Here is a 12,072-nt window from a genome sequence, read left to right on the forward strand (position 1 = left end):
CACTTGGCACCACCTACAGAGGAAGGACCAAAGTTCTCAAATGGTTGGAAAATTACTGTCCTGTGACTGCAAAACCAATCATTAATTTTGTTTTGCAGGTGGAACTTTATCTGGGATGACTGGCAGTGCTATGGCACCAAAAAAATCTCACTGTAGCTCTAGTGAGATTTTATCTGCACTATTCCCTGCACCGTGATGTTTATTAGAAGAACCAAAGATACAACAGGGGCTGGCAAACATCCTCTCTACAAATATTGCTAAGGGAGTGTTTTACTAAGAAGGATGACTTAAGCAAGCAGAAATGCTCTAACGACTTCACAGTCACTGCACAGCTTTTAAATGTCTATCTCAAGGTGAATTATGCAATACAGAAGTTGAAGTGAATTGCAACTCAAAGTCTGCAGTGATAAGATTCACAAAAAAATGTTAGATTAACTGCTGCTTGCTCCTTGATCATTTATGGGTATAATACGCAGCAGATTGTTCCTCAAACTATTAGAAAACCACACAGCCCTGAAAACTTTGCTGGTACATCATACTACATTTTCCTGAATCCCCCATGAGATGTATTTCTAGATGTCACTATTTTTATTTTATCAATTTAAATTCAAAACAACAAATGCAGTGACCATTAAGACAACTTCAAAGTGATAAGGTTATTTAAATCAAGCCTCAGAGTATATTATTTACATCACCATGTACAGAGAACTCACTTTTACTCCTTTCCACTTGCAAAGACCTGAGATAATCTACTCATGATGCATACTAAAAGAATTTGCAAGTTTGGTTTTGTTCATATTTGAAAGAAGTAGTAGGACCATTTCTACAACTTATTTAACCAACATGATAAATAGTATATTAAGCTTTTGAGGGAGCTGTAATACTTACAGAAGAAATCATTATGTTAGATTACTTTAATAGGTCTTTTTTTGATTTTGCTTAACTCTCAACTTTTAGAGACTTTCCTACAAGTCATTATAAGAGACCTATTTTTCTTTCATTTTAAAACTAAAGTCAAAAGTATCTCAACTGAACATACTGAACATATTTTTTGCCTTAGGTAAAAATAAATTGTTTTTTACTGCCCTACATAAGCCTTTTAGATGCATACTTTCAAAAACAAAAATAGCTTTAATCAAAACAGAGGAGTAATAGTTCTTGTTAATTCTTGCATGTGCAGAAGAATCACAGCACCAAAATCTTAGCAAGTGCCTGCCATGCAGAGATCTTGTACTCTGTAAGTTTCAGTTCCTTTCAGTTACTTAGCAAGAAATGTAATGGTCATTACATTTATAGCATGAGTGCTATAAATGTTCCGGGGCCACAGCTTTGCTTATGGAAAGAATTTTTATGGATTTCTGGAAACAATAAAGAAATCTAAAATAAAGTTTTAAAACCAGTGATTTACTTCTGCTGTAAAACCTACCAATAATTACCTTTAAGAGATAATTCACACATACATCTTTAAGCTATACCGGTATTTTTGAGAACTTTCCAGTTTTCTTTCACCCTTGATTCTACACAAAGGAATGGAGGAAAACAGTTTTTCAAGGCTTTAAAGAAAAGAAAAAAAACCCAAACCTCAGTCATTCTAGAGAGAATGTGTGTCTTAAGTTTGAAAAAAATCTGGAATACAAGCCCTATGTAGTTGAATCTCACAAGTAAGCAGTCTTGATAACGGAGGTTGAGGGGGTGAGGTGGTGGAACTGATCTCTATTTTAAAACCAAGAGTCAGGTAAAACATTAGACTGCTACTATCTCATACGTGTTGGAAACAACGATAAACAAAAGGTTTACTCAAAGGTATCAAGATGCAGAATCTCCTCTGACATCCCCTCTGACTAGGAGCCATCGAATGGCATCAAATAAAAAACAAAAAAAAAAGCTCATCTTGCCTCAAATCATTAATTTAATTAGTTTGAACTAACTTGGGTTTTTACCCAAGGTAAGCACCTGAACAGTCCTGTGAACTTCTGAAGGATCACTCATATCCTCAAAGTGAATATGCTTATAATACTCTGCTGAACTGGTGTCTACATTGATTAAAGCCCAGTGGTTGTATCGCGTTCCTTTTATATAATTTTCAGCAATTCTTAATTCAGCATTTAGAAGGAGTAAGGGGAATGACTTTATTCAGTTAAGACTAGTATTTGGAGCTTCTGCTTACTTGTAAAATAGGAAAAATACTTGAACTGCCAAATGACTGCCTATGAATAAGATTTAACAAAGGCATTAATTATTTTCTAAATTCTCTCTTTGTTTGCTTTTAGCTTGAAGCTAATTTAAATAGCTCACTTAAATTTGTAGTCAAGTTTTAGTTATGAGTCACATGTTGAAAAAGTACTGACAGGTATGATTAGAAATAAATACAAAATGGAAAGAACTACAGAGACAGAAGTCAACAATCTAAAAGTTTACATACAACAGCAGGTTATCTGCCATTGCGGGAAAGAGTTTCCTTTTCTTGTTAAGCTTCATAATTCTAACTATAATCAATATGAAGTTTTAGAGTCATATGCATATAATTAAAAGATATATTTCTTATTCTATTAATTCTAGTAAAGTAATTTCAAGAACAGCGTGACATCAGTTTGGGTGATACTTAGCAGACTGTCCTACTCAAAACTTTCATGCAGAAAAGGTATGCCATTTCTAAGTACTTTAATTAAAACCTGAAAAGTGTCTGTCTTTTAAATTTACATTTTTTCTTCTTAGTATTTTTTCTGACTTATTCTAAAATTTTCCATTACAGTAGCCTTATCCTGCATAGGAAAATAAGGTCCTACAGACAGAAAGATCTGGGGCAACTGAATACTTTCAAAACCAGTGAAGTTACATTAAGGGTCTGACCTAAACCTGCAAAACCAGAAAACAGTCTTAAAGACTAAAGTAGAAGTTCAGTGGTACTTCCTATTCAACACATTTAAATTTTAGTATTTTTAGAACATTATACTTTCACCAAAGTCTAAGCTCATTTACACTGTAGTACATTCTTAAAGACTTCAGAAAACCTTGAAAGAGAGTGTGTTAGAAAAAAGTCTGTAACCACAGGGAAGAAGTACAATTGCTAAAACAGATCATTCTGGCTCATATGAAACTGTTTTAGAACCCTTCTCTGTTAAAAGTGTCTCTTTCCTTTCATTTAAAGCACCAGTTATAATAAACCAATCTGTTAAAAGTAATTCAAAATGTTCTTTCCTGTGCACCTTGAGGTAGTGGCTTTGCTCAATTTTCTCAATTTAAAAGGAAACTTCCACTTTTAAAATTCTCAATATTTTTCATTTTTCATCTGATGTGCAATATAACTATATACCATCTGTGTATTACTTGGGCAAAAGGACAGAATACAGCAGGATAGGAGGTATTCTGGTCAAAAGGGAAAGCCTAAGGTAATACCCCAGTTATTCTTTCAGTCTCATTCTGGAAAGTCTCTTCGCCAAAAAATGAAGGACTTGTTGCTTTCTAAAAAAACATGAATTCCACTACTTAACCCACAAGCAGTTTATTTTTCCTTCTGTAGTCAGAAATATGCTTCACTGTTTGTATGCATATAAATCTGTTTAAATCCTGGCTACCTACTGAAGGAGTCATAATTGCAATTGTACATTTCAGTCACACCTGGTAAAGAGCACATTCTCATGAAATCTACAGGAAACATATTAGTGCTGCCATCCAGTTATAACTAAAATTTTCTCCACTACAGAAATATACAAAGTCTAGATGATTTACCCAAAACAAGCAAGAACAACATAAAACACTGCTTGCTTTTATTGATCTCCTCCAACCCCCAAGCCATGAGGAATTATTCTCAACTAATACAACTAGTTAAATTTGCTTCATACTGGTTTTAGATGCTATAATGAAGTTACCTGTCATTAATGATCCAGTTGAGACACAGATTGAGGGAATTAAGGTTTTTGCATCTCTTTACTATTTCCATCACGGTTTCATTGTCCAGTTCTGTGATATGACGTAGATCCAAGCTGGAAAGATTTCTTAGCTATTGAAACAAATATGATAGAAAGAAATAATCTGAAATTTGTTCAAATACATAACTTATAAAAACTGTTAAACTTTTTGGAACCATGTATAATATGTGCGAGCTAGTCAAGAAAGATGAAATTACTGTATCTTCCACAAAAAGGAAACGTATCAGAGATATTAATAAAATCCAACTTTAGCAAATTTGGAATTCAGGCTCTAGGTTACTCCATGAAATCAAGACACTCTCACTCATGGTCCAATACATCTACAATAGGGGCCTAGGCCTTCCTCCTTTTAGCTATATGGAGTGTAAGATACCAATGCAGCATACCAGCTCATTTAACTATAAGAAAAATAGGGCATGGAAGGAATGGGCAACAACACATTTGTGCTTAGATTCAAATGCATGTGACTAAAAGACTCCAGAGTCTAAGGCTTTCAAACTAAGTAAATATTACAAACTCCCTGGAAAATACAGCATTTTTACTGTAGTCTCACCTGCACAGCCATCAATAACAACTTGGATATTCTGAACAACAAAAGCTGGAGTCACAGAACAATATGATTAAGATTTATGCACTGATTAATCTGATTTATTACTATTGTTAATCATCATAATGTCCTTCAAAAGCAAAAAAAACCCCCTCTTACTACTTTTATGAGCTATGGAGTCAAAGAAGAAAATTTTTACAGATTTCTGCAGTATCCTTAAACAACGGATCAGTTTAGTCATAATAACCTCCAAGTGCTGTTTGCTTTTTAAGCTGTCTGAAATAATCTCTGTTATACTTTGGAAAAATAATTGCATTAGGTAATACTGACACTTTAATTAAATTTACCTTCCCTGTAAGACAGAAAAAATAATCCTATTCAGTGATTTAAGTCACTAAGGATTTGATTAAGTAAAGGCATACAACTGAGATCATACAATCGGTCCACTTCAGTAGTTAATTATTAAGTCAAAGTATTTAAGGGAAAAAAAAAAAAAGAAAAAAAAAGATAAAAAGAAAAGGAAAAAAGAGGACTTCAAATGTAGGTAGTCTTCTACAGAAACTGGTGTTCTGGTGGTTTGTTACAGAAGTTTTTAACATTCTCCAAACTAAAGCTGAAGATAAACCACATACTGCTTACAAAAATTCTGCAGAACGAGCATAAAAATAAGGAACCTGAGCTCTGAGAAACAACTGCAGGGTATGTCTATAGGAAGTAGGACAATAATATTCCTATTATTAGGATACTACCACAGGTGTACTGTGGAGGTGCTTGTTGTAATCCCATTGAACTTCTGATAATCTTATCTGCCTATGAGGGAGAAAAGCACATAATGATTGATATTGTGTTGGTAAAACAGACAGGTTTTACAAGCTTTGTCTCTCTGCATTTCATACATACTGCTCTAGCAGGAAGTTTAAAAGACTTACCTTCTATGCACCCAAAAAAAGCTCACAACCAATCCCTCATTTTTTCTGCGTAAATTACAAGGAGAAAGGGAAGCTTAGAGCAACTTGAATGTTTCTCACCTTCATGCAGCTATTCATATTAGATACTTCAGACTTTAAACTATGTTGGCAATAACATGGCCAATGCCTATGACATAGGAAATAACCTACTGGACAATTCAACAATGTGTATGTTCTATGACAGTAAACAAATACTTATCAGGAGACCTCAAAGACAATTAGAAAATCTTCCAATTAAAAAAAACAGAATTCTTAACTAAAACATGCTTTCTTTCATGACAACACTCTTATGAGCAGGTAGCAATACTGGTGATTCTTTTATCATTATTATTACTGAGAGAGTAAAAAACATGAACTTACACTAAAGATAAATCAATGCGTGGAGGTCAGTGCTTCTCTAAAAAGTGTCTAATTAACATGGCTTCAAATTAGGTAAGAGGTAACAGTAGAGTATCTACCTTATAGAGGCAATGAGGAATGCAGCAGAAAGAATTTTTGATTTCCCAAGAAAAAAAGACTTTTGCATTGCATGGTTAGACTCAAAACCTAAACTGAATTCCTAGTATTCCAATTGACCAAATTAATAGGGTTTCCAAGGTAGATTTTATCCTTTACCGTCACAGGAGGATGATTGTTTCCTTCCTTCATACTAATAATGGTCTACCATTATATTCAATACACAGTAACTCAACCATCGCTTGCCTTTTTTACTGTCACATTCATTCATTTTAAACAGCCTAATTAACCTATCAAATAGTGGTAGGTTAATTATTCTTTTTATCAGGCACAACATACTCAATCCAGAAAACCTTACTGTCTTAGAAGTTTGAAGAGACTGTTTCAGATTGATACAAACTCCTCAAGTATAATTTCATCTATACAACCTCACTATTGCCATTTCAGACGAGTGAATGACTTTCAAGAACTGCAGAACCGGATACACATTCCCTTAAGCGCTACACCTTCTGACATGATTTTGTATCAATCTGAACATGACAGGTGAAAAGAATACCCCTTTGCCTATTTAAACCAGAGGTATCAACATCTTATTACCAGTTGGAGAATTGTTATAAATGTATATGTAACGATTTTTCATTAAAAAAATGGGTGGATACTTTAATGACAAATGTCCTAATACATATTTTACCTAAAAAAGTAATTGTAAGGGGTTAATGCTACAATGCTGAATTCTTTATTAATCACTAGTATTATAAAAAAAAGGCAAGAAAAATTACATAAGTTTTATATTCTACCTCTAACCCTCACATCTCAAAGTCATATGATATAAAAAAAAATTAAACTTCGCTGAAGCAGACAATTGGACAGTTGGGATGTTTGAATCTTCAGTGCATGCATAAACCTTGAGATTAAAATAGCATACCTTTAATTAGCATTTTTTCACGGGAGAAGGATAATATGTGACTTAAATACTCAATCTTAGGGCACCAGGATGAATAAAGATTTTCCTTTTGTTTTTTTTCCAATCAAAACCAATTTTCTTCATGCAGCAATACCATTTTTTTGAACAATTTCAGGACCACTCTTCTCCATATATTCACACTTTTCTTCAACTCTTAATTTTATAGCTCTACAAAAAATGCTCAGCATGAGCAGAATTTAAACTTTGAACTCAACTCCAGCAGACAAAATGTTTTAACTGAAAAAGGAATATTTAATGTGACAATAAAACAGACAATGCAAATAGTAGACAGAGGGCTTAAAAATATGAAATAGAAAATAAAAGAATTAAGAGAAAGCAAGAACAGTTGAACTAATTTTGTGTGCTACATATATACAAAACCTTGCTGAAATTACTGAATATTGACTCAGTGTTAAAATTGTATGATAGTATAACAATAGCATTTAAATTTCAGAGGGAGACTAGTTAGATGAATGAGATTAGATGGGAACAGGATGTTGGTCCTTTCCTCTCAGTCCCACTAACAGACAGAGAATTGACAGCCCAGCACATATAGGTTTTATGAGGAGATTGCCTGTTAAAATGTACTGAAAGGGAATTGTTCCACTGCGAATGATAGATGCAAAAGAACCACTTGGATCACAAAATGGTTTTGGACAAAGGAAGTTTGAAAAACAGAGCTTCAGTACTTTTAAAAAGATATTAAAATTAAAAAATTAAATACTACTGGTTTTAAGAAATTACCTACTACTTTTGGATATCAAATATTTTAAATTATGATAAAATCATTTTTGTTCAATACTTGGTTGGTTTAAATGAAATTTTATGGAGGCTGATATATTTAAAGATTCAGAAATTATCATACTATTTGTGTGTCTGAATGTTATGGAGTTCGTAAGACTTCTATCTTGATTACTGGAACTTGTAATATTAAAATATGTGCAATGCTAATCAAGAAGCTAGAGCATTTGAAAACTGTAATAACACCCCCCCCCCAAAAAAAAAAAAAGAGAGAGAAAATATGCCTGATTTGAGACTGTTCAAGTTTAGCATAAATGTCATATACTTATAAAAAATTACTATTACCATTGGGATCACAGCTAATTTTTCAGTGTGAGTTTATCAACTCCTGTGAATATTTAGCTGTTATTGTAGGGGACTACTAATATAGTGAGTATGCAATTCTTTTTTTTTTTTTTTTTTGTTCCCCACATGCTTCCACAATTCCTGGAGAGGTATGCTTCCTTAAAAATCATAGAATAGAATAGAAACATGGAATAATTTAGGTTGGAAAAGACCTTTGAGATCGAGTCCAACCGTAAACCTACCACTGCCAAGTCCACAACTAAACAATCCACATAAGATCAATCCTCTTCAGAACTAAAGCCAAATTATTTCTGAAGGAAAGTGCTTATAAGGACTTAATGAGCTTTAAATTCACATCTTTTGCTAATTAAGCTTAATTTTCTTGACACTCTCTGTGTATATGTGCCTTCAGGGAACAAACTGCTCTCTGATTTAAGCCCCCCAAAGCAAATGTATGATCACAGGAAATAAAAAATAGCAACCTGAAAAAATTGTAAATCACATTCTTTTTATTATTTTGTCAATAGAATCTATAAACTATTTTTTAAAAAGTCACATACATTAATTTTTACTTAAGAGCTGAAGTAACTGAACTATATTATTGAGATATACTGTGTTCCTGAAACAGTAATCATATATGGTTTAAAGAATTGGAAAATGATTGAAGAGTTACAGAGGAGACTATTTTCCCACAGATTTAATGTTGTGAACAGTCACAACTTCTAATTTCATTTCTTAAAGTTAAATATTGCAGAACATTGAGCTCCCATTGCTTAAATGAGAAATACACATTCAAAACCTGTTATAAGCACAGAGATTTAATTTGCATCACTCACAAAAAACAAAACAGAGGAAGTTTGTTTCGAAGAGTGTAGGTATTTGTAAAAAAACATGCCTGAGAAGAAAACAGAGTTAAAAATATATGTTAATTAAGGAAACAAATTTATTCAATAGATTCCTTTGTTTTGCAATGTACCACAGCAAAAAACAATAGGAAAGTGAATGACATTTGTATTCAAGCTGCTACTCCTTCCAAGATGACTGATGTAATAGTTTGTTTTTTGATTTATTGCATGCATACTTTTACAAGTTATGCTACAAAAACAAATATAATGCCCTCCTTTCTAAAATTAAGACCCATTGTAGAGGAGCTACTCACACACACATATAAACTGCACATATAGTACTGTGCTAGTTTTGGCCAGGATAGAGTTAATTTTCTTCATAGTGGCTAGTATGGGGCTATGTTTTGGATTTAGGATGAGAATAATGTTGATAACACACTGATGTTTTAGTTGTGGCTGAGCAGCGTTTACACAGAGTCAGGGCCTTTTCTGCTCCTCACACCACCCCACCAGCGAGTAGGCTGGGGGTGCACAAGAAGCTGGGAGGGGACACAGCCGGGACAGCTGACCCCAACTGACCACAGGGGTATTCCATATCATATGACATCATGCTCAGCATATAAAGCTGGAGGAAAAAGAAGGAAGGGGGGGGACATTCGGAGTGACAGTGCTTGTCTTCCCAAGTAACCGTTACCTGTAATGGAGCCCTGCTTTCCTGGAGATGGCTGAACACCCGCCTGCTGATGGGGAGTAGTGAATGAATTCCTTGTTTTGCTTTGCTTGTGTGTGTGGCTTTTGCTTTACCTGTTAAACTGTCTTTATCTCAACCCACGAGTTTTCTCCCTTTTACTCTTCTGATTCTCTCCCCCATCCCACCGGGGGGGAGTGAGTGAGTGGCTGGTGATGCTTAGTTGCCGGCTGAGATTAAACCATGACAAGTACCCGCATTACAAGACTTACTTCCAGTTTATAAACTCTACCAGTTGCTGTTGAACTACATTATCGCTGAGTCATAGTTTACGCTCTCTCTGTGTTATTTACTCTCAAGTACCTCTAATGAACTTTTTTTTTTTTTTAAAGTTTCACACAGCCACAGAGCACTGAAACCTTTTCAACCATGCAATCAGTCTTCTCTGCAATGCCTTTTTTACTTCATTGCAACTTGAAAGAACCTGCAGTTGGGTACAACTATCAAATTCTTAAAAACGATGAAAAGAATCTCTTAGGCGGGACATAGTTGACTTCTTTCAACAAAATGGTCAGCTTTAGTTTGACAAGATGTAAAAAGGTTCTTTTTTTACAGTCTATAGCACCATATCATTTACAGTATCAAGCCAATCCTCACAAAGAATCTCCCAGAATCCCTATGTTCAGAAATCCTTACTTAATGACTTTTTCCTATGATTGGAAGACTAACTTTTAAAAGGACACATTATTAAATGCAAACAGATTCAAATAAAACATATGCCATCTTAAGAAATATAGTTCATTATATAAATTAATTTAAAAAAACTGTTTTCTGTAAACCTAGCCAAAGAAGAACAATCATGTTCTTAGTTAGGAAGCATGACGATTTTAAGGTATGCTGAAATATTACTATAAAAAGAGCATAAAGCAGAGCACTTCATGTCAAAACAAATCAGTTACTAAAGAAAGGGACCATACAGTACCTCAGTTTAGAAAAGGCTCTTGCAAAAATCTATCTTGTCATGTGTAGATTATTATTATTATATAACTCTTAAGTTGATAATGTCTGCACTGAATGAGTCCTAAATATTTATTCTATAAGTCTGAATTGTGATTGACTTTGCACTGGCCACCAACTCAGACACAGGTGTGACTGAGTTGGATTGGACATGACTCTTGGGTAAAAGTTATGAGACAGAGAAAGAATAAAGATCACATTATTCCAAAAGTAGTTCTTAGATAAACTGACTTCCTGTATTGGTGATTAGAATAGTAAGTTAGAACTTTTTTCTATCAAGATGTTGTCCAAGGATTCACACGTATTTAGATGAAAATGTCTGTAATAAACTTTACCAGACATAGTCTGTCAGAAGTACATGGTGCAGAAGTACAGAGTTATACTGCTACAAAGCATTTACTCTTGCATATATATCAGAACTCAAAGGAAGAAGCCAAGGAAGTGGCTTGGAAATAAAACTATGTCTAGGTGTCGAGATTTGCTGATGCCAGCTGTTAAAATTCTATTAGAAGTGCAACAATTAAACTGCTGAGAGGCAATTACCACAAGAGGGGAAGAAAATACCACCACTTTTGGGGCCAAAGATATAAAATTAAAAAACCACAACTTCACTAGTTAGCATATAGAGTTTCTTATTCACATTTAGTTAATGAATAAAAATTACCCATCTGGTTATTCAGTCTTCAACGCAATTACCGAACGTGCATAAGTACTTTGCACATTTGCATAGATCTTTGCACTTACAGGATAAGAAGAAAGTGAAAAGTAAAAAATAAACAGCAATAAACTCTTGAGAGACAAGGATGTGAGGGGGGGAGGGAGAAAACAAGCAAAAACAAATCATGTAGGGAAAGGTAAGTAAATAATAAAACAAGTGAGAAAAAAGATAAAACAAGGCAACAATAGTTGGGTATGTACTGAAAATAGAAGATAAAAACTACAATGCTATATCCAGTACATGTTCTCCCCTCCTCCATGGAAACAAAGTTGATAAATGTTCGACTAATTTTTCTGATGTCATAGAACAGATCTATGACAAAAGATCATTCAGATCTTTTGTGACACTGTTTAACACATTACATCTACAAAGCAAAATAAAACATTCTAGGTCATCAGAACAAACCACTGGTTTCAACTGGGCATCTAACTTTGAATTGCATATACACACACTCCCTCTTTCCCTTTCTCTCTCCCTGTGTATGTACATGCAGTGCCTCTAATGTTGCCCAATAATCATTATTTACTTTAGGTGCATTTTTTGCAGTTTATAGTAACTTCAAGGAAAAAAGGCACTAGTGTGATAACATGCTTTTGCTCAAGCAGAAAATTTTTTTGAATGTTGAGTAGAAAAATAATGAAAATGAACCCGGAATGTTTCTTCTTTTTCTAAAATATACAAGATTTTCACTACCATACCCCACAGTTAGCTATTAAAAAACCTCTGCAATTCAGCAGCACTGTAATTCAGAATTTTCAAGTGCCAGTATTTTTAGAGAACTAACATTACTAGGGGGGGAATACAGTAATAGTAAACCACTCCATTTTTATACATCCATCAGCCTCAAAACAATT

General features: G+C 34.0%; 1 protein-coding gene across 1 annotated transcript in view; it reads right to left on the reverse strand.

The window, feature by feature from the left end:
• Positions 1-12,072, reverse strand: part of FBXL17 (F-box and leucine rich repeat protein 17) — a 302,561-nt gene that overhangs the window by 199,809 nt on the left and 90,680 nt on the right. The window contains exon 6 of the mRNA XM_076363233.1: positions 3,870-4,000. Coding sequence (XP_076219348.1) covers positions 3,870-4,000 — 131 coding nt within the window. The remainder of the gene's footprint in view (positions 1-3,869; positions 4,001-12,072) is intronic.

Source organism: Aptenodytes patagonicus, chromosome Z, assembly GCF_965638725.1.
Source record: "Aptenodytes patagonicus chromosome Z, bAptPat1.pri.cur, whole genome shotgun sequence".
Classification (NCBI taxonomy): Eukaryota; Metazoa; Chordata; class Aves; order Sphenisciformes; family Spheniscidae; genus Aptenodytes; species Aptenodytes patagonicus.